Consider the following 24,317-nt stretch of genomic DNA (forward strand, 5'->3'; position numbering starts at 1 on the left):
TCAGTTCAAAATTACTCAATGTTTTCTCAAAACCTTCTGACAGATATAAGAGTCATAGATAAATAAGATAAAGATCCTCTGTGGTATAAAAATAATTACGGAACAGTAACAATTAGTAGAGAAAAATAAATCCTGTTGCTTCTCAGGTACTTTTTACTCAAGTTACTTTCATTTATGTGACTTCTGATATGTAGGAATTTATTTCACTTAGACATCCTATCAAGATGTTTTAAAACTACTGAAAATACTTATTTATTATGAAATGCCCTTTCATTTTGTCGTTTTTTGGGGTTTTTTTTTAGATTTGGTTTGGTTTTTTTGCTTACATTATTTTACTGTTCCAACAAGCTTTCAACACCTGGTATCAGAAACAGGCAGAAGGTTAATGTGTTACTTTACCAAAATACAGCACTACTTTCTAGCTGCAGTGGTTCTGGGAACAAAAGCCATTACATACTACCAAAACAAGTAATCCCTTTGCATAAAACACTGACAAAAGTGTAAAGAGGAGGTTATCCCCTAGAATTAACAAGAACTAATCACACTGTGGAACAGTTTCTGGTGACCATGGCCTCCAATAGTGGCCCACCAAAATCCTTTGGTCTCCTTCATTTCTTAGGAGATGTCTTTAGGGAAAGATTCCAAGCCCCTTCCCTTGCATTTGTATGAATTAGCCTTTGAAAGGAGGATGAAAAGAGAACTTCTCGTAATCACAAATATTGGTGCTATGTTGTCTCTAAAAAAAATTATAAAGACATGCCTTTGCTCCAACTGAGAGCTCTGAAAATGAATTATACAAGGAAAGGGATCTGAGCTGAATTACACATCTCACTAAGAAATTAAATGCTAAATTACATCTTCACAGACTAACTTAGGCCAAAATGTAAACGTGTGCACTACTTCTGCAGTAAAAATACTAGACTGCATAAATTGTGAAATGCATTTTTGTTGTTTACATTAAGAATAAAACTTGGTACAACCATTACATGCTAACATGAACAAGCAATGAGGAATCTGAAATTAACTCTGGAACTATACAAGATAATCAATGCCCACTGGTGCCAAGTATATCTCCTCTTATCTGCCATGTTCTGAATCTCTAAACAATTCTCTTACTTTTTTTACTTAAAACACTGCAAATACTGAAATGCTAGGTTTTGAGTTTATTTTTACTCTTTCCTTGCTCTTCAGATAAATTCCACAGATGACAGACGTAGAAAACATCAGATGAATTCCACAGAAACTACGTAGAAAACGTAGTTTGAGTCAATTAATCTCCCCTTTGATGAATACTACACACAAGGAGACAGAGATGGATTCCAACAGAACAGGGATAGTCTCAAAATTATGGGAATTGGGCTACATAACATTGTAAAACCTGCATGTTCAGGAAACAGAGCTCTCCCACAACCCAAACTAACTTACAGTAAGTTTAACTATGTTTAACTGTGAACTGAATTTTAATTATTTTTTTTTTTTTAGTTTAGAATACTGTAATTTGTGATATTGTGATCTGAATCATAGAATCCCTTGAGCTGCAAAAGACCTACCAGATTCATCAAAGTCCAACTCTTGGCCCTGCAAAAGACACTCCAAGACTGTGCCTGAGAGCACTCTCTGAACACTTCATGAACTCAGACAGACTTCTCTGAGAAGCCTGTTCCAGTGCCCAACCATCCTCTGACTGAAAAACGTTTTCCTAATGGGTAAACTAAACATCTCCTGACTGAGCTTTATGCCATTTCCTTGAGTCTTATCAGTGGTCACCACAGAGAAGAGATCAGCACCTGGTCCTCTGCTTCTCATCATGAGGATGCTTAAAATTGCAATGAGCGGTCCCTTCCATCTCCTGTTCTCCAGTCTGAATAAACCAAGTGACCTCAGCTGCTCCTCATAAGGTTTTCTTTCCAAACCCTTTAGCATCTTCATAACCATCCTTTGGATACTCTCCAACAGGTTAATGTCTTTTGTAGATTGTAGTGCCCACAAAAAGGCACACATTACCCAAAGTGAGGCCCAACCAACTGCAGAGCAGAGCAGGACAAACACCTCTCTTGATCACCTGGTGATGCTGGGCCTGATTTGCCCTCCTGTCTGTCAAGGCACATTACTGAGTCATATTCAACTTTCTACTGACCAGGACCCCCAGTCCCTTTCCACAGCACTGCTCTCCAGCCTCTCACTCCCCGGTCTATGCACACATCTAGGGTTCCTCCATCACAGATGCAGAAACCAGCAGCTGACCTTGTTAAACTTCACACAATTAGTGACTGACCATCTCTCTAGCTTGTTGAGGTCTCTCTGCAGGGCCTCTCTGCTGTCAAGGGAGACAACAGCACCTCCCAATGTAGTGTAATCTCTAACACTTTCAAGTTCTGCATCCAAGTTATTAATGAATATGTTGAAGAGAGCCAGGCTGAATGAGGATGGAGACCCATGGAAGCCCACTTGTCACTGGACACCAGCCTGATGTCACACCATTCACCATAACCCTTGCCTGACTCATGAGCCAACTGCTCACCCATTGCAAAACATGGTTATTCAGATGCAAGCCAAACATTTTGTCCAGGATACTCTGAGAGGCAGAATCAAAAGTGTTGCTGAAATCTTAAAAGATTACATCAACTGGCTTTCCTAGGTCATGTAGGTGGGTTACTCTGTGATGACATGGATACAGAAGTAAATACGAAGATATATAAATAACATTTACTGTAAGACTGTCTTTTACATACATTTTATTTTAGGGTGGCTGTCTGTGTTTCACATTTCCCACATCAGCACAAAGCAGGGTCTGGAACTTTCCTTTTACATTGGGTTCTGAGGTACCTGAGCATCTTCTTTAGCAGTGTCTCAACTGTGTTTTCAACACCACCATCTCTTTTCCTGACAGTCCTTATTTTGCAAGTCTGCAAACAACTCTGTGTAACCTCTTTTCCCTCAGTCAGTCATTCTGCACCCTTATCCCTTTTGTTCTGCCAGATGAATCACTCTCAATGTTAATATGCTGCTCTGTACTCTAAGATAGGTGAAGATGAGATGATGGCATGGCTTAACTGTTCAAATATTGCATGACATTGTTTGAAAGATACGAAGGCATGGCTATGCTAAGTAACAGCAAAAGCTTTCATCTGTCACCTATTTTCTTTTGAGTTCCCTATTTTCCTATAAAATCGTAAGACTCTATGCTAAAAACTTCCAAAACACAATTTTTCACAAAGTTCCCATACCGGAAAATAGAAAAGGAAACCAAATAGAAATGACAGCACTCTTCAAACTTGACTAATCAAGTGTCTTACTTCTGCACTAACTAGTCTATTCAAAAATTGAAAGTTTACCTATACAACTAAGATATTAAGAAAGGATTAAGATTAAATAATACATTTTTTATTCAGTAGACACCAAAAGATACATACAGTTGGTAGCTAATGTATCTTCAGCAATTAAAATTTCAGCTATATGAATATTGCAATAATTTAAGGTTTTTAATTATTTATCTCAAAGTGGCAGAAAATATCTCTATTTAAAAATAGCATACAAGATGCAAGTCATGAAAAATTGATGTGAAATAACAATCTAAGACTTGAGCTCACTTTAAGCAAAACTACTAATGCAAAAAAAATTCCTACCAAATTCAAGCCAATGCAAAAAGAAATTTCATAACCCATTCCACCAATTCTCAGTTTTATTCTCTCAAGTATACTAGCAAGCTGTATAAACTCAAAAAATTAAAAAAAAAATATAAAAGAGAGAGAAATCAAATCACAAAGGAAAAAAATAAGTTCTTTCTGAACCACTCCCCTTTTCCTACTGTTTTCCCCTCTAATCTTTTATTTTCTGCTACACCCCCTCTCCCAAACTTTCCAGTGAAAATAAATGTCAGATGGCATTCTCTTAAGTCAGAAGAATAATCTCTAACTGCATTTTATTGTATTTGTTGGTTAATATATCTTCACAGTGAAACTAACATTTAGAATCTATCATATCAACATAGTCATCATGATCCAAGCTGCAAATAATAGAGAGTGTCACTGTCAATTTTGCTTTCTCACACTTCCTTCCCTTCACTTCATCTGATTTTAATAATCCCTGTCAAACCACAAACAGTCCAAATTACCTTCTTGACACAGAAGCTTTCAAGGAAGAGACAGAATCTCAACTTTCATTTAGCAACTACAAAAGCAAGCTGTCCGACTGGACAAATATTATTTTCTCTCTTGACAATCTCTGTAGTAAAGCATGCTTTTTAATTTTCACTGAAGCTGCCAAGGGTTTCAGATAAGCTTCTTGTTCAGCACAGACTGATTCACAGGATTAGCAAACCAACAACTGTAATTGTGTTTAAAAAAGCCAGCAGTTTTGAGGAAAAAAGAAAAAAATTGCTTGCAAGAAATGACAATTGCATGTCATCAGCTGAGTCAAGAAAAAGATTATACAAATAATTTCAATTTAGTAGATCTCATAGGACGCTTCAAGATTGTTTTACATTTCTAAGATTGACCAAATGGCTGGTCCTAACACTGTAATATAAATCAGATTTTCAAGGAGGAAGAATTTATATTCAGTGACACTAGCAACAGTCTAAAAAAGGTTAGCATTTGACAACAGAAAATATGTTCAAAGAAAATAAATTCTGCAGAAGGATGTCATATGTAACCATTTTCCACTCTGTTGGCTTGTCCTCAAAGTAAATTCAAGACACTGTTTCACCTGTATCAATTTAAAACTTATTTCTCTGATGAGGCACAGTATTGCATAATTAGTATTATGTTTTAGGTTTATGTGATTAATCAAAGCATAATACATTTTAATACAAAATATTTTCTTCTCATAGACACACCAGTCTCTAATTATCTGAAAGTCTATTGCTTTCAATATTTTAGCTGAAAGTTGTAATCATGTTTTGAAACACTACTAGTTATGAAAAAAGAAAACATAATAACCAAGATGCTTCCCATTATAACACTCATTTGAAGTGTTTGTTCAAATACCTCAGATGATTGTCCCATGTATGGAGTTAAATTAAGCCTAACCAAAGCCACTTTCAAATATTCTTTGACAACTAGTAACTATATACCAAAACAATAAAAGCCCATCTTTGACAAATCTGTAAAGTCACAACAAAAACAGAGACATATACATAGATAGCGATCCACAGCAAGAGAATTATGCTTTTTACTAATTCAGAAGCCTTATAGTGTGCTTTCAACAGTCTGGGCTGGTAACTGGCTCCTCATGAAGACTCACTCATCTCCATGGCCAGGCATCTTCCAGCTTGCCTTCTGTTTTTCTTCACAGTGAAGATTGAGAGTTTCAGGAGCATACTGTTTTCATTCAGCGTGGCTAGTTAAAGCACAGTCTTGTTAATCAGCACTATATTGATTCTACCACAGATCTCCCTCAGACTGAATCTGAAGGTCTTACTCTTAAAAAAGTATCTGATCAAAACATCACATAAAGGAGGAAAAAAAAATATAAGTAACACATAGACCAATGTTATTGTCAGTTTAAATTAAAAGGACATTGATTTATGCCTCTTTATGTGAAGTGCTTAGCCCTGACTACAACTTGATTTCTAGTTAATTATCACTAATATTCAGAGAACTCATGGCTGCTGCCAGGTAGCTTTATGCATTAAAAAAAAGACACATATTATATATAATTTAAGGTTTAAACACTATTGAAGATAATAAAAATAGAAGATACAAAAGACATCTGTAAATTAAAGTACAAAAAATCTGTATTTTAAAGTACAAATATAGTGATTGATATGAAAGCAGGTCTACAGCACATCTAGTTAGGGGTAATCAAACTAATTGCAGAAAACTCCACCTTGTGTCTAACTGGTTTTCAGTTCTGTAACTATTAAGGAAGAAAAAAAAAATCTTAAGACACAGCCGTCTCACTAAATCACAAGCCATATATAAATCATTTTTACACCCAGTTTCACAATGGTGGCCTTTAACTTCCCAGAATACCCTCCCCATATTTCACTTCAGTTTTGTTGATAACTTACATCTTATAAGTTATTATTTCTTTATATCTTTACAGGAAGTACAAGTCATCTCAATATGATGCTACAAAAGCAAAAGAACACATAACCAAGTGCCAGTTTTAAAGAATATTTATCCCCAATCTTTTTCCACTGCTGTTGAAGTAGAATGAAAGAAAAATAAAGGAATAGTTACTTAGTGAACAGTGAACTTCCTTCTCATAAAAACCATCTTAAACAATACTTTTAAGCTCCATCCTGAAGCTCCTTATCACAGAGCAACAAAGAACTCCACAGCTGCCAGCTCAGGAAAGAAACATACTGTATTCATGGTGAAGTTAATTTACCTTTATACTATTACTACACATGCCTTGGAAATGCCACATGAGTGTGGTTCAAGAATACTCAGAGATAGCTCTGTTACATTCAGCCATCTCTTCTGAGATGTCAAGAATATTATGTCAAGATATGACAGAGGTAAGAGCACAAAAAGGGAGACAATTAATCATTACTAAATGCATTCACATTGGGAAAAAGAAATAATTATTTGGAACCACACCAGGTCATAAATTACTGTGCAAAAAGGAAAGACAATCAGCAGATTTGTGATGCAGAAAGGGTTTCCTCCTCCCTATCTTAAAAAACCTACTATAAAATTTATATTAGATTCTTTAGTGACAAAACCACTTAGCCTTTAGTTTCATGACTAAGAGGGCAAGTGTTCATAAATATCTTCTAATTGAACACCATGCACTGCATTATTTTCTACATAATTACAAGACTTAAATGACTTGTGCAATCAGCTAAGAAGTGGAACTACAGTATAAGCAACGTGCGCTACTTGCCTATTATATAACAAAACTCCACTGAAAAACAAATTAATTTTTGGTTTTTGTAAAGGAAAACTACATTTCAAGTTTATAGAAAGACAGGAGGACATCACAAACTAACGGAGTAAAAATTTTTTCCCAAGGTCACACTAACATTTTAGCAAATTTCTTTTTTCTTATATTAATTACAAAGAATTTTACAACTTAAAACATATAATAAGCCATAAAAGATTCAAGGAGGAAATTTATATTACAATCAAAGTTTTAGTATTTACTCTATATCTTTCTTTAACTGCCTAAATTTGTAATAACTAAATAATAATAAAGTAATAAGTTTAGCAGAATATCCTACAGAGGCATGAGTTGTCCACAAATCTATTTTTATATAACAGTCCTGCAGTGAACCAGAGATTCATCTATTTCTTTAACCTGCATGATAAACTATGCTTGTTGTGACCCAGCCAATAGCAAGTGGTCCCAAACCAACACTTCCTTCACTGGTATACCACCATGAAGCAGTTTGAAGGACATAACAAACAAAACCAAAATATACAATGGCACATATTCTGAAAAAAGAGGAAAGGTTTTGAAGATAGGAAAGTGGGGTAGCATTTATTACAATGACATTTTTCTTAGGTAGGCTGGTAAAAAGTGGTACCACAACACCTTTATGCTAATCACTGGAGCTAAACATTACCCAGAAACTTTAAGTTTGTTCTAAATACATGAATCAAAAGTCAATAGCTTTGCAAGTATCAAGTCAAGGTATTTAACTAGTAATTTGACTTTTAGTATGAAGGCAAGAATGATTTTTCCATTTTCTTCCTCCACCACAGTGTGCACCAGGGGTAGGTTTATGGCAGCATAAGCACGAAGAGGGCTGTATTCCTCACCAAGCCCTGTATTTACATTGCCTGACGTAGCTTACGCACACCCAGTCAAGTGGCATCTTAAGAATTTAAAACATTGTAGAGAATACTATTCTGATTTCAAACAATCCACTTATCTGTACTAGTAGATGATTTAGCTCTCTAAACCAATTCTTCCTGGAATGATCACAACTTTTTATTAAAATTCAGTTTTTGTGCAATTACGCACCAATAGCGACACAATAAAAAGAATGGTGAGAAATTGACTGTACTGAGAAAAGAGATTCAGACAAGTTAAACGAGAAACCTCATTTTCTGATCCTTTTTCACAGGATCCTACCAACGTTCTTAGCCCATGCAAGCCCATTTATCCCTGTTTACCAGGCAGCTGTATGAGCATTGATGGTGGCACAGGGATGAAGTGAGTGACGGTGCAGGCCTGACAACTTGGCAGCAGTACCAGTTTATGCTAGATTAAGTTGACAAAATGATGATGAAAATAATAGATTGTCTGTATTAGACTTACAGACCTTGAGAAATCATCTCTATAGAGGAATGGAAAGGACTGTACTTACAAACACATGCTAAGATACTTGAACAGAAAGTTCTACTACATTTAACAGCAACAAAATGGGAAAGCATGTGTAAAAAATAACACAATCTCCCCTGTTCAACTGCCTTTGTTTCACATATTTTAAGTAATGAAAAATCTTTTAACAACACTTTCTGTATACACTTGGTTTAGGTAGCAGTGTTCAATAAAAAGAAAGTGGTTCTTTATGTGGAAAAGAATTAGGAATTCTCAATACTTTATAGGGTTTTAGTTAAAGTTCTCCAGGACTAAAGTTCCTGTAACTCCTAAGTTCCATAGAAAAATTAGCAAAGACAAAAACAAAGGAAGCTTTAAAGAACAGCATGTAATTTTGACAATTGTTCTTTGACCAATACTCTCATATCTGTGTTTTATATTAAAAACAAAGACAATAAAGCCTGTACAGGCTTCCACTGCTTTTTTTCCTGAAAACAGAGAATATGCAAAATTAAAATAAACAAAAAGAAAAAAAAACCATACACACAAAAAACCCAACAAATAAAACAACAAAAAACCCTGCATAAAAAAATGACAGTAAGGTTCTAACTCCAGCCCACAAAAGCCAAGAAATTTAAAGTTAGTCTGACATTCAATCCTTAAATCATGCAAGGGTGCTTCTTTTTTTTCAAAAAATGACAATGCAAGGTAATGACAAGTTGTCAGCCCTAACTTTGAATTGCCTGAAGTTTGTCATTTGGTGTTTGTGTCACAACCTTAATGTTATTTAAATGTAGTTTTTAGTATCTATTATTTAAAAAGGTCTACTTTATGACAGCAAAAAGCTTTGATGGAATAAACCTCAAAGTACACTGTAGTGCTGGTATGCCACTTCATTAGAAGTAGTGCATAAAACATATGCTGTTGACAAATCTAATTCATTAAACTTGAGGTAGAAGCACTTTAAAGCAACTGGATGGCATCATTAGCTACAGTTCCTTTCATAAATTATTCCTCTTTTTTCTTTTGAATGATTTTGTCAGTGTTCCCTTTTCAGACTGAGAATGTTTTTGCCTTAAAGTTCAATACCTTCAACATGTTTGGACAAGTTAAATAAGTAGCTTATTTGCTAACACTGAAATTGTAAGCTGATTATTTCACCCATATTAACTAAAGAGGAATAAAATTAAGCAACAATGTGTAAGAGTTTCAGCCTTATCAAACATAAAATTTTAAAATTAAGAGAAGTAGAGATTAGTTAGTACAACAGAGTAACACTCTAGCAGCATTCTGCTATTGGGGTAACTTGGATTTGATATTCAATTGAATTCTGCAAGAGAGATTAGGCACATCACAGAGCTGATGGCTAAATGACATATTTAGCTATAAAAGGAAGAGTTTCCAATTACATGACTTCGAGTTTTAGACAGAGATCAAAATTGGTACAGGAACTAAAGACTACAATAAGCTCCATAAATGAAGCAGAGCTGGAACTTGAAGCATGGCCTATCAGAGCCACCTTCCAAAAGCAAAAACACATAACTAGTCAAAACCTGATGAAATTCCATCTCAGAATATTGTTTCCTGCAAGAACACTTAAATTCTTACCTTCAGATCACAAAGAATTAAGTCCTATCACTGAGGTCTTTAAAAACCAAACCACAGTGCAAGAACTTCATTGAATATCTAAACAATAAAGTGAAAAAGGATGCTTTCGAGGACTAAATATACACAACTTATGATTAAATTCCACTAATAACAAATTCAAAGAAATTCTAAACTACATGGTATTCAAAGAAACAGAAAACTAAAAAAAAAATTAAGTTTCTTAATCAAGGAGTCTTTATGTAATACAATTTTCTTTTTAATTTCTTATAAAATGACCTAAATTTATTCATTAAAAAAAACCAAAACAATTAGAACCAACCCACAGAAATTTCTGCATAGAATACATAATCACACTTCATTATGTCAGTACCTTATACAAATATTTTCTGATTAATTACCTGGATTTGCAGAGTGCTGCCTTGTTCAAGAAAAGCCCATGAACAGCAGATTACACCATCTTACAGATTTTTAGACAGACATATACACATACACCTTTTCAACTAGATTAAGTGCCTCAGATTAATTCTATACTGTCTCTCTGCAGAGACAAAATTATTCCAACGTACTTACTATGAAAATGTAAGAGGTGGATGTGTTACTTTGAAAAGTATCTTAAATATGGAAAAACTTCCAAATATAATTCACTGAGGCCTATTTTATGTCTCCAAGGATTGCAGCAAATCAGGATCTGGAACCATTTCTCAAACCAGACAGACTAGTTTACTGTAGAAGTTCTTTGAGAGACAACATACTGCCCATTTCTAGTTCTCTATGCTTGAACACACAAATTTCCTTCTAAAGGTGTACAAATGCTCTGCTCAATATGCCTGATTAAGTCATCCTGTCAACTACACCACTTGTAGCAGTGCAGCAGAGAGAAGACTCTCCGTTAGGTATGAGAAATATGACACTGATTATGTGGATAACTATGATTAGAATTAATGCTAATACAGTACCTAAATTTGCCAATCCAGTATATAATATAAGTGGGTCTAAAGGGTTGTAATATCAGAGGCTTGGCTAGAAACATGCAGCTGTACAACCTTTGGCCTTCCAGAATGCACAGTTACAAAGCAACAAAGCATGTATGGACTACTTTCAGATTTTATCTCTGTATGTGGCTGGATCTTAACTGCTTTTTTACTCAATTCTCCAAAAGTGAGTTTTCCCTGCCTTTGGGTTGGACGTACCCTGCAGGCATCCCTGCTGGGGAGCAGGGGGAGGTGTTACACCCAGAAGCTGCTTGCAAGCTCAGGAGACCAGTTTGCCCAGTCTCCAGCAACATTTTACACCTTTTTGCAGGCCAAGGTGCATCAAAGTCAATCACAATGATCAAAGCTCTCCCATCTCTGAAATACATCAATTATGCAACCATCCAGACAGTTCTTGCTGCAATTCCTACCTGGTGTTATTACCTTAGGAAAGGAACATTCCCACCACATGTTTTTATCTCAGAACAAATCAAACTGTCTATCAGAGACAATCAAAAGGGAGGAGGTGTATGGGTTGGAGGTGGTGGGGAGGGAACTGCACATGAAAACTTGGTTATCTTTTGTCAGGTCACATTTACCACATTAATCAGCATTTACCATTCACCTCAGATTAATGACATGTATGTCCAATATGCTACACACAAAATTTTTCTAATTAGTCTCTGATTAATCCTCATCCTGCTCTTTTTCCATTTTGTTCCCTCTCCTGCCGTATTGTCTTTACATGTATATGGAACAGTGATCTATGTTTGAGCTTTGCACTACCAAACCCTGGGAAAAGTTATCTGCTGATGGGCAACTAAGATCTGCAACATCTGCTGATGACAGGTGTTCTACCTTAAGGGACAACTAAACAGTTACAAGGAACCTCTATGATCCTCTGCTAACCGCTCAAACTTCTACTCAGCCCCAGTGAGACTCTACTGGAGCACCATGTCCAGCTCAGCTCAGACAAGTCCAGAGGAACGTGACAAGATGACCACAGTGATTCTGGTATGAAGACAGGCTGAGGGAATTGGGGCTGTTGAGAGTGGAGATGAGAATGCCCTGGACAAACCTCTTCATAATCTTCCAGTACTTAAAAGGGAGCTTGTAGTGGGTTTAAACTAGATGACCTTTAAAGTCTTTTCTAACCCATCCTATTTTATGAGTCTCATCTTCAGTAGCAAATCAATGTCCGATACCCATATGTCACAATCATCTTCCAGCTACATATTGATAAAAAACTAGAATTGTAACATTCTGTAGGGTATTTCTATACTTTCTTGCTCTTGTTGCACCTTCCTTTATCTACCCTATAATAACTCATGCCATACTTCCTCATAAGTTTTCTGTATTTTTATCCTTCTCCCATCCACAATCATCTCTACCTTTTCCCTTATACTTACTTCAAGTACAGTGAACTGCAGAGAAGGTAGAAAGTGTACATGTAACACATTACCCCACTGGGTATATCATGTCTAATTTGATTTCCTGATGTCTGCAAGCCAGAGCTCATGTTTATCTACATTCTGGGCATGCTGTTGGCAGTTGTCTAGTCAGAAATAAACCTGGGGGGAGAAACACGTTATTGCAGAGAAGAAACCATTCTGGAATATTCATAGTACATACAGATTGTACTCAACAACATTCTACTATTAGCAGAAATTTACAATATCTCCTAGCCTTACCTACATTTACCATTTAAATGCAGTTACTTAGAGAAGAACAAAATACCAAAAGACAAAGAAAGTGATTTTATGGCCTAAAAAAACCCAGTAATCAGCAAACATAATGTAAATCAGCTTATGGACATTCTCAAAAAAGTAAAAGAGAAAAAGAAGACTGTGAAAGGACTTTGTTGAATGAAAAATTGCTGATCACATCAGAATGTATCTCCTATGTAGGATAAAATATTATTAGAAGGTCACTGGGGAAACTAGGTCAATTAAGTATTTCAGGCAGGTATATAGCGCATTTAGGACAGGGCAGAAGAGCAGTAATATGATTAAGAAGGTCTAAGAAGCAGCACTAGATTAACTCATGTCAGACAACGATAAGAAACTTGAACTTTATGTGGTAGGGAAGTTAAGTATTAAAAGCAAAATAAATCCATCTCATGCCTATATTTTAAAAGAAACAACCAACCAAAACCTTAGTCCAAGACTGAAAGTACACTAAAAAAAATACAGTTCACTAATTCATTACGGAGTGAACTAATACACATAAACTCATGATCAGAAGAGTTACTGAACAAGCTGCTGAAGACTATTCTGTGCTCTCTACATTTGTTCATAACACTGGTTCACTGACATACATTAACATACATGACATACAATGGCATACATTAACAGAAAGTGAGCTGGCAGAAAGGCAGATGAATGCAAGGAGATGATTAGATTGGCTGAGCTTATAATAGTCATAAAAATAACTGTTCTTTGGAACAAAAATGGTTACATGAAAAAAATACAAACAATAGAACCTGAGAAGATGATGAAGATGTTTTTTAAAAATAAGTATTAAGTTATGGTAATGGAGAGTGTATATAATCAGTATGGCTTGAAGAAAAGCAGCAATTTTCACAATGCTTATTCTGCCTTTCCTATATTCATTAGCTCATGAATTACAGGTATGTTTATAGAAAGATGATTACTACTAAGAAGCTCCTGCAGCTTCTGTGGATTTATATTGTATTATTTGTAATCCTTGTAATCCCTTATCACTACAGAATAAAATTTAAGTTCCTTCAGTTTCAAGAAGCCAGTGACAGCGTTTCAAACTGAAGAAAAAATGGACTTTAAGTGGCATAAAGTTAGATTTTTATCCACATGAAGGCAGTGTGGAGACACTTCACACTGCTTTAGATTTTATGACTGATCTTTCAGTGTAGTTTCAAGACTGGTTTTTGTACAAAGCTGTGCTTACTAGATGTTTGCCTACTGCATTGTGAGTATAATTTAAAAAGTATACATGTTATGCTTAGACAGAAGAAAAAAGCTCCAATGAATAATTTTACTTAATCAGTTTATCAGTCAACTGATAATCCTGTTTGCATGTGGCAAGTATTTTAAGCACATACTGCAAAATATATTTTGTAATATAATAAGTATTACATTGTGATAATATTACTAATAAAAAAATCTGTCAGATTATAATTCAAAATGGAAAATATGTTTCTGCATGGACTTTATCACTTTCAAAATGTTAAAGTAATTACATAAAAGTTTTCAACACAGAAGTCAAAAAGTTTATGAGGGATGGATAATATACACAAAAAAAGACAAAAATTAACAAAAAAAGAAAAGAAACCCTAACTTGAAAAGTTAAGGAAAAAGTGGCAGAGGCTTTGAGAAACAGACTGAGATTTACAGACAAGGATCAACAGTGATAACATAGAAGCAGCAGCACCAATAAAGTCTGAAAAAAGATAACTGTGTGAAGTAAAATAGCTATCTGTGGGAAATGTAAGAAGTGAAATTTCAAGGCAGAAGACATGGTGGTAATATAAATATGTATAAAACATAAAGGAAATAAAAAGTATAAGGTAGAAAGCCAGAACAGTGTAATGAAAATGAGAACTCTCGTTTTTTTTCTCTCTAGGTAAAAAAATTAATAAAGGAGGTCTGAAAAAGATGGACACCTGATACACTGTAAATAAAACCTTCTGTGATAGGGGAAAAGGAATATTCATTTTTCTGATCTTGGCTTCTTAATGAAATGGACATGAGAGCTGTACGGCCAGTCTTGGTTGTCCTTACAATGTAATTAGAAATTTTACATATCATGTGTGTAGCACTGAAAATCACTCCCTAAATTTTATAAAATATGTCACAAGTGTCTCAGAATGTGCTCTCAGAAGAGAATGTGCAAAAGTAAATACTATGTAAAATCCAGAGACAAACTGTTTAAATATAATTTGTAATACTGAGCAACTGAATTGTATATTTGACAAATACATTAAAGGAAACCTAGAGGAACTTAAAAACACATCAGTTAAAAACCCTGCTCCCCATGAGACCTATGAGACATAAGAGACACTTAGCTACCATAATGAGACCACAAAAAGGGTGGAAAAGAAGAAAATATTTTAGATTTTTAATGAACCAAATAATAGAATCAGGGAGTAAGTGAATTCCAAACTTAGCAGACATCACTGAAATAATGCTTAAAAAACCAAATTCCTTAAAGGTACATTTTGGTAAAAACGTATTTTTGATGAAAAAATAGATGTGAAATGTTTGAGATCTCAGTTATTTTGATTCCACGCTATTTTATGTGCCAGAGACATGGGGGCAAAAGAAGTTAATTCTTAAAAGTAACAAATGGTCATCATGTAAGTATGTATGATAAAATCAGAATATCCTGAGTTGGAAGGGACCACAAAGTAAAATTCCTCGGCCTGCACATGACACCCCAAGAGTCACACCATATGACTGAGAGCACTGTCCAAACACTTCCTGAGTTCTGGCAGGCCTGGGGCTGTGATCACTCCCTTGGGAAGCCTGTTCAGTGCCCAACCACACCGTAGGTGAAGAGCCTAAATCTAACCTAAATCTCCCCTGACACAGCTTCACAGCTTTGTACAGCTACTTCACTAGGAGTTTGTTTACAGTATCATATGCTGAAGACTTCTCTAGCCTGTTAAGAGTTGTGTGACATAAAATTGCTGTTACTTATCAGTTAAGTAATGAATAGTAGCTACCCCTAGTTCATAAGAATTGAACTGTTTAAAATGAAGTAAAAGTTTGCAAGAATTAAAATCACTTTACAGTCCTGACGAATCAATAGTAAAAGTATAAAGGTGCAACAAGAACAAAACAGAAAATGCAACTAATCTGCATTGTCAATAGAGAAGTGCAAGCACGAAATGTAGTCTGAATATTAACTCTAAACATTTAAGATTTTTTTCAGTGTCATTTTTGCAAAAAGAGCAGTGACAAAGGTTGTTGACGGTCATTTCTTCATGCTTACATACAAAAATATAACTGCAGTGTTAAGGAAACAAGAGAAAGGAAAAACTTCTGTAAGCATTAAGGGTACCAGAATACTTTTTAAACAGCAATACAAGAGCCATCTGTGGCCTGGAAGAACTGTTTTTCTGTTTAGATATTCTGATAAACTCAGACTTAAACCTAGTGTCCAATCTGCTGTCAAATTTTAGATTTTGTTTTGGTTTTGGTTTTTCATTAATCCCTATCTTTTACAGCAGTGGTGAGCTCAAAGCATGGCTTCTATTGAGCTAAGCTGCAGAGACAAAATCTCAGCACTTGCGAGTTTTGTTGTACATATATCTCAACTTACAGGTCTTAAATATGAAAGAGTATCTGAAACACGTCAAATAGTATAGGGTGTCTTGTTGTCCACAAGTTCAATTCTCTATAGAGGCGTTTCAACCATCTTTTTTTTTCCTCTTCTTTTATTTTTTTCTTGAATGCATGCATTCTACTCTCAAACTGTAGAAAAGACAAATAGTAGTGTTGTACAATGCTACTTCTATTTACTAGGACACATCAACAGATTTCTTCTTTCTCTTCATTAAATATCCATTTAGTGCTTTACATGAGAGAGAAATAGCCAGAAGTCATCTCTCAAATACAGAAGGAACCAAAATAAAAGAGTGGGACATGGAAAAAAAAATTCACAAACAGCAAATCTTGGCATTTCGACATTTCTGAATTCTACTTTGAGTGCTTGAGTGTAGCACTCAGCAAGATGTATATAGCAAGATGTAGCAAGATGAATATTATTTTAATCTCTTCATATTTAGTAATTTAAAAAAGTCAAGCCTTGACTCTCATAAAAACTTTGTACCAACTTGATCACTCCCCTTCATCAACAGAGCAAAAAGCCCTTTCCAGAAATATGCATCTTGATTACCTGCCTGTAGCACTATCTGTTCACCTGCCCTACAAGGGCATGCATCATGTGGCTTTGAAACTTTGAAAAGTTTCTCCGAGACACTGAGAAAATGGTTCTGAGGGTCAGAAATCCCTGTCCCTTTCCTGATTCTTAGAGTCATCCTGCTCCAGAGGTAGCACACTTCAGCTTGCAAAGAGACAGACACAGAGCCCTGCCAGACGGCCTTCCACAATTTTAGCTCTGCCGACCAACATCGACGCTGACTTCCAGACTCCGAGAGGACGCCCGCGCATTTCCCAGCTCGCCCTCCGCCACCCGCCCCCAGCCTGCCCCCGCCTTGACGGGACCCCCTCCTCTCGGTCTGAGGGAAGACCGCCCCTTCCCGCTCCGCGCTGAAGCCGGGCCTGGAGCGCCGCGCCGCCGGGGCCGCCTCAGACGCATTTCAGCGCCGCCTTCGCGCTGCAGGTGCCAGCGCCCACCAGCGCCTCGGACCCCTGGTAGACCAGAGACTGCGCAGCGCTCTGCCGTGCCGCAGAGGAGAGAAGGCGGCCGCAGCGGAGTACAGCCCTGTCCCGTTCGGCTCCAAGGCCCAGCCGCACGGTAAGGGGAGGGGAAGGGCAGCCCCACAGGGGCCACTTACCCGGCCGCAATCCCCCTGCGACTCCGCGCCGGCGGCCCCGGCGACCGCGGAGCGTCAGTAACAACGTCCCGGAACGGCCGCTCCGCCACATCCGGGGGCGGAGCGTGGGAAGGCGGGAGCGCGCTGGGCTGCGGCGCCCGGCAAGCGCCGAGACGGGCCGGAGCGGGCCGGAGCGGACCGGGCTGGACTGGACTGGACTGGACTGGACTGGACTGGACTGGACTGACCGGCCCACTGTAAGCGCCGGCAGAGCGCCCGATCCCGTAGCCTCCGTTCGTGAGCGCTGGAGGGGGCAGGCAGGGGACCTCGCTCGTCACCTCCCCACCGGGACCGCCGCCATCCCGCCGCACCTCGGTGGTACGTACCTGCGATGGGGGCGGCGGGGTTCTCCCCGCGGGGCGCGGAGAGAGGCCCTCCCGCCGTACTTCCGAAAGCGGAGCTGGGGTTCGGAGGACTGAACATCCGGGCTTTTGGATGCGGAACCGAGATGCCGGAGCTGAGGGGCTCGGCCCACTGCAGGCTGCAGTCTGGGGGTCTCCGGCTACTCCGTTACCGCCTTTCAGGCGTCCCTGATGTGGCAGGCATTGAGAGCTTAAAATGTGGTCTACCAGCATTCATTCCTTTTGGAGTGTTTTCCTATTTTATTGGAAAAGAAGTAGCAAAAATATAGTCATATCAGGTCTTGCAAGCAACTTCTCATGGTGTATCTATTTTGTGTGTTACTGTTTCCTTTTCATTCTTCTTTCAACAGATGGCAAGTGGCAGCCAGAAAAGGATAATACAAATAACTGGATTTAAAAAACAGGAGAAGGCGGCACTGCTCAAATGCCTGTTGAAGCTGAACTGTGTTTTTATAGAGAGTAAGGTATTGTTCAAAGAGGATTAGAGCTGGAAGTAAAAATGCAAGTCTTATAAGAAAGGACTGCGCAATAAGTTAGTTCTGTATAAATAGACAAAGGATTTAAATACTTCCAGTGATACAACTGTGTTGTTTTGTTTTGTTAGAAATACAGGAATTGTACACATCTTGTAGCAAAAAAGCTGTGCAAGAGTGAAAAGGTCTTAGCTGCCTGCGCTGCTGGTGAGTAGAAGATTTGCTGTTTAATTTCATAGCATCACAGCATAAGTCTGGAAAGAACCCTTAAAAGGGCTTTAGTTATCTGTTTTCATTTTGTGAATGAACTGTCTTACAAACCTTCATTCTTCTTGTTCTATTAACCTTGATTTTTAACATAGTATTATGCTGAAGTTACAATGAAGTCCACTTTTTTTGTATGGATTTTTTCCCCTAAATGATATTCTTGCTGTTTCCCTTTGTTGGATCTGTGTCTGTTCCCAAACAGAAAACTTTGTTATAGATAATGAAGTCATGCTCTAATTATTTGGATGCTTAAAAGGGGGCAGAGGGAGTATGAACACCTGTAGTCAGCAGGGATTTTTGACTACAAATTCACATGGAACATTCACTGGTAAAGGTCACTGTAAGTTCCTGTTTATACAGCAAAAGAAAATTCCAAGCTGTTGCCATTTTGCCACAAGCTTCTGGTTCTTCCTCTTTAGCTAGGGTCTGATGCTGAAATCCCATACATAAACCACTATAGTAATTCTAGAATGACAATTCTGCATTTTAAGATTTCTTCATAGACTGATCACCTGTTAGAATTCTGTGATGAGATTTGAATATTTTGTAGTTATATCACAATACCATTTTTAAGCATGATATTTATTTTCCCTATATCATATTACTCTGAGGAGTTAAAGCAGTTGTTGGTATGGATAATCTTAAATTAAGAGATAATAGACTAAATGACTAAACATGCATTTGGTTTTAAAGATATATGTAAATTCCTTCATTTCATACTATATTAGTAAGCATTTTCAATTGTCTCTTACTGCTAGAAAGTAGGGGAGGTATATGTGTACATATATATGTATTTTTTTATATGTGTATATATATATATGTATGCTTCTTTGTACTAAAATAAAATTCTGATTGCACTCTTATCAAAAATTAAATAGACCAAAACTTTCCCTGAGGGAAAAAAAATATAAAAATGCATCTAGGTTTCTGGCACAGCACTTCATTTTGGCAATTTTAAACCTTTGAGTTAATGTTTTCCTACTTTTTGTAGTTTAAAATTTGAATATGTTATAACAGAGTTGAAATGGCACATGCAGTATCCTCATGGTGATGCCAAGCTCTGTCATTTTTTTTTACATGCAAATCTTCCCCAATACCATCTAATACTTTTTAATCCAGAAGAGATGCTAATTTTGCATAATCATTGCTCTTACTTGTGATGGCAGACACAGTGTATTCATTCCTACTGTGTCGTTTTCCATGTAGTGAAGAAAGATCATGTTTAAACACATTTAGAACTCCATAGAGTTCAGCAGAAATACTATCAAGGACACCATTTGTCTTGTACTTCCCAGCTGACAGACGTTTTGAGATGGAAACTTCTCATGAAAGTGGTTTTAACGTCCAGGTTGTGCACAACATACCTTTTCCAGTCATAAATCTACCGGTACCTATGCTAGGTTTTGTAGAAGTGCCATCTGTGCTTCTTCACTGAGACATTTTGTCAGTCAACCCTGCTGTTCTGTGAAACCAATTAGGTTCACACAATTCAAGTCAATTTCTCTTACAGTGTCTTCTGTAGGTAGTGTTTCAACACAGGAGCAGGGTACTAACCACTGCTCTTGACCTGAACCTGTAAGAAGAGAGAGAGACAGAAAAGGGGAAGATCATTACATACTATATCAAAAGCATACATGTGGAACATGAAAGAGGAGAGGCGGAGGAGGTGGAGCCAAGGGATGAGAGAAAAGGATGTGAAAAGAAGAAAGGAGAAAGAAAAAAGTCTAAAACTCTGTCCCCCGAATATTGATATTCACTACAGTAGCAGTGCAAGTAATGTTAAGAATATTTAAGAGAAAGACCTTACATGTTAAATGTCTAGTTCTTCTTTAAAATCATAGGTAGTAAAATATTACTTAATTTTAGTAAATTGTGTATGTGTCAAATGGTATTAAAAATAAAGGACTTACTAAGGTTCTGTGAAAGTCCTAAGAACAAAATCTGGGAAGCTAGGAAAATGTATTTGAGATTTTTGAGAAGATAGACAAGTATTTTATCTAGGAAGGATAAAGAGATACTTAATCATTAAAAGAAAACAAAGTGATCATTTTCAGTGGCATTGTGAGATTTTTGATTCTGGAGTCTGAAGTAAAGAATTCTTGTAATAAGAAGTTTTAAACGGTACTTAAAATTCCAGCTTTTATTTGCACAAGAAAGGTTTAAGTTAATTTTATATTAGTTCTTCAGTTGATTGCCATTTGTCTACACGAAAAATCTTTTGTGGTTGACAGTTCATTTTCTTTTTAGGAAAGTGGGTACTAACTAAGGAGTACATAATTAATAGTGCTGAAAGTGGCAGATGGCTTGATGAAACAACCTACGAATGGGGATATGAAATTGAAAGAGATACCCATTATTCACCTCAAATGCAATTTGCACCTAAAAGATGGCGTGAAGAACTGACAAACTCAAGTGCTCCAGGGGCCTTCCACAGATGGAAAGTTGTCCTCCTTGTTAAGAGAGGTGATAAACGAATGGCATGTATTAGAAGGTAGGAGTTCCATCCCAGTTAATTTGGTCCATAACAACCTCCAGCTATCCAAACTCTGAATTATTTTCATTAATATATTTCCATACTTTCATAATGACTTTAAATATGTAACATCACTGCTTTTCTTGCCTTCTTATAGGCACTATACTTTGTGTTAAAAATAACAGGCATATGTTTTTATCAAGTAAGCTCCTATCAGAGACTTACTTCATCAGGCAAGATACACAGACTTACACTTTTTATTTTGTGTGGGCCTTAGGTTCAAATAGTAGCTGTAACTAGATACTTTATTTCACTTGGCTGGATGACCTAACTGTGTCTTACGGATCTGGACCACACTGTCACTGACCTGATCAGTCGTTGTGTTACATTTATATAATAAGTTCTTCTAGTTCTGAAGATGTTATTTGTTCTGAAACAGATTATTCTGATATAAATACAGATAGTTTAGAAAGGGAGGACAGATGTATAAAGGGAAAGAAAAGGAAGGAAGGAAAGAACGAAAGATAAAGAAAACCAAAGTGCGAGAATGCTGAGAACTTACCTTTTTTTTCCATACTCTTCTGTATGTATTTGGATTCATTACGTTAAATTCTAAACCTGAATTGAAATCAGTGTATATTTAAGTCCTGTTTGCATCTGGCACAGTAAAAGGAGTATCTCCTGACAGTTTCAGAGCTTTCCATTCATTCAGATACTGTCCAGCTTTCTGTTGAGATCCCAGCAGTTAGGACTGCTCAGGTCTGAGTGTGCCACAGAGGCACAGTCAAGAAGGGAAGTGCAGTTTGTCTGCTGGATCAAAGTACAAGGCTGTATGCTACATCACAGAATGTCTGCCCATCTGTATTGCATAAAGACAAAGTTAGGGGTAATTGAAGTTTCCATCTTCTGATTTTGCCAACTCAAAATCTTTTATGTATGCTATTTTTTGTCTGATTGAGAGAATTTACTGTGTCCTACTATGCATGTGAAAAACGCTGCTTCTTTTTTTCCATGAAAAGTGCTTATGTAGATGTTCATGATAACACTCTTGAAATGCTGTCTTGCCCAATGCTGTTTCTATTTCTTGAAATAGAAATAACCTTTAACAGGAACAACATCGGTAAGACAGGTGAACAAGTTTTGTAGATGTTTTTTTCCAGACTGTTTCCCATGCACTCAATATGGGGATCCTTTTAGTCAGTCATAAAACACTGACAGGTAGATATTTTTTTGTCTTCAGCAGATACTGTTTTCAGTCATAAAGGATGCTGTACCTTTGGGGAAAGTCTCTGTTCTTTCTAATATTTAACTACATTGTGCTTTTATCCCCTTTCTGTGCTCTTCCTGCCTTTAGTGCCTAGTTGTTGGATGGGTAAGTGTGTAAGACCAGCACCATTTTCTTTTTATATGTCTGGATTATGAAAAACAAAACCTCTATCCAGAATGTCATTAGATCTTATTTTTCCACCTTTTGTTTTGTCTGGCATTTTTTCTAAAAGATAGGAGCACTTGCAGCTGTACTGGAAATTGTCCCTGGGGAAGCTGTTACGTGTAATGGTGCCCCAAAGACAAGCAAATCTCTTTTCTGTATATGATAATAGACAGCACTAATGCTGCAAATCTGTATTTCTGTTATGAAAACATCATGTTACATTTCAGAAAAGCATTGTGCCACTTTCTGTTAACTGCTTAATTTACAGAAAACTTAACTGAAAAATCATCATTTTGGGGTAAATAATGCAATAAATTCAAATTTGATACTTGAAAAGGTACACAGGTGAAACTTTCTATCCAATATATTGGAGGTATATATTGATTTTAATAAGTAGTGTTAAATTTTGAAGAGAAGGATGTTTTGTTAGGTGGGTTATTTCATTTTCTGAAGGCTACTAAGTGCCCTTTTATCTTTCTAATGAAGTTTGTGCTGTGCCATACATCTAGAAGCCTTATTCAGTTGCTCTTGCATGCTTGTATTTTGTGAATGTTATTGTAGCTTTAGGCAGTGTTAATATAATTTAGTAAATACATCTTCCTAAATATGTTTATTTAGAGTTCTTAAAGCTGGAAAGGCAACCATATGTTCATCTGAAAATGCAGAGCACAATATAACTCATGTACTCATCAGTGGTAAAATTTCTCCTTTACAAAATAAAAAGTGCCACTCTGAAGCTCGACACTACCCTTTGCAATATATAGGACATTACCTTTTTCAAGTGAGTAAACTAATTTATCGATTACTGTAAATAATGCAGTATTAATAATGGAGTGGAACATTATCAGCCTGAATGTTTTGTGATTTGATTAAAGGTAAGACAACTTTCTGATTCTGGAACTGTGTATCCGAGAGATAGGAAGGCTCGTGAATGTGTACAAATACATGAAGGGGGGATGCAAAGTAGACAGGCTGTCTATGGTGCCCAGTTGTAGGAAAATGACTGCAAATGGAAAGTCAGGAACCACTTGGGGTTTTTACTGCTGTCAGGTTGATGGAACACTGTGGCAGGTTGTCTGAAGAGGCTGTAGAGTCTCCAGAAGCCATCTGCACTTGGTCCTGTGCTAGTGCAGAATTCATTAGAACCAAATTTTGTGTTACTATTCCCTTAAGAAAGACGTTTCATACTTATTTGCTTACCAGATGCACTGTCGAGAAAATCTAAATATTTTCATCTGGAACTGGCTCAAAGGCTTCCAAATATTCATTTAGTGTGGTTGTTTCTCAGGCTTTGGGGTGACTTTAGTCAATTGCTAATTGAAACTACTACCTTTGCAACCAAGTAGGAGCTAAAACTGTGTTTGTTACTGTTTATAAATCCTTTGGTCTCTTCTGATCAAAGCACTTAGCTCTCCCCATAATAAGGTATTACGGAAGGATGAGAAGAAGGTCTAAATATTTACATGCTGAATAAAAAACATCAGTGTGGGCTCTTACTCTAGTGCTTACTCTTAATGAAATTTGTTCAAGAAAGTTGCTCTCATTTAAGCCTTTCAGCTAAGATGGACATTTTCATAGATGAATTAATGTAAAGTTTTTATGGCTACCTCACCTTTTATTGATCTCTGTCAAAATCGTATGTTTCTTGCTGTGCACCCAGAATTCCTCCCAGGAGAGATAACAACTTTCCATGTTAATGAGTCCATTAACTTGGCACGTATCTTTTTTTTGCTTAGATTTCATTAAAGTAACTAACCTCAGAGACCAAGAGAACATTTGCTTTCTATTTAAATGAATCTGAAGAACTCAGGAAACTGCCAAGGCTCCTAGTCTCTTAAAAGGAAAAGAATAAAATATAGGCAATCAAATCACAGCACTTGTCCAAATATATTAGGCTTTATCAAAGAATGTTATGGACATACTCTTTTCTCTTTGTCCCAGAAGTACTTGGTGTATAATTCATTAGATTGTTCTAA

The 24,317-nt window shown here is 36.8% G+C and overlaps 2 protein-coding genes across 7 annotated transcripts in view; one reads left to right on the top strand and one right to left on the bottom strand.

Moving 5' to 3' along the window:
• KIAA0825 (KIAA0825 ortholog) overlaps nt 1–18,025 on the bottom strand; it is a 237,522-nt gene extending 219,497 nt beyond the window's left edge. The window contains exons 1-2 of one of the 5 annotated variants that reach the window (XM_015652518.2): nt 17,296–17,367; nt 12,206–12,367 (exon numbers count right to left, since the gene is read on the bottom strand). Coding sequence is in view for 2 of the 5 variants with exons in the window: in XM_015652513.3 (XP_015507999.1) it covers nt 17,661–17,909 (249 nt within the window). In the remaining 3 variants the exon portion in view is untranslated. Of the gene's footprint in view, nt 1–12,205; nt 12,368–16,097; nt 16,950–17,295; nt 17,377–17,660 lie in introns of those variants that run through there. The other 4 variants (XM_015652517.3, XM_015652513.3, XM_015652514.3 and 1 more) reach the window with 4 other exon arrangements.
• Nucleotides 17,243–24,317, top strand: part of SLF1 (SMC5-SMC6 complex localization factor 1) — a 33,339-nt gene continuing 26,264 nt past the window's right edge. The window contains exons 1-5 of one of the 2 annotated variants that reach the window (XM_015652523.2): nt 17,243–17,652; nt 18,047–18,160; nt 18,301–18,376; nt 20,684–20,927; nt 22,960–23,122. In XM_015652523.2, coding sequence (XP_015508009.1) covers nt 18,047–18,160; nt 18,301–18,376; nt 20,684–20,927; nt 22,960–23,122 — 597 coding nt within the window. In that variant the 5' untranslated portion in view covers nt 17,243–17,652. Of the gene's footprint in view, nt 17,653–18,046; nt 18,161–18,300; nt 18,377–20,683; nt 20,928–22,959; nt 23,123–24,317 lie in introns of those variants that run through there. The other variant, XM_015652525.3, reaches the window with a different exon arrangement.

Source organism: Parus major, chromosome Z, assembly GCF_001522545.3.
Source record: "Parus major isolate Abel chromosome Z, Parus_major1.1, whole genome shotgun sequence".
Taxonomy (NCBI): Eukaryota; Metazoa; Chordata; class Aves; order Passeriformes; family Paridae; genus Parus; species Parus major.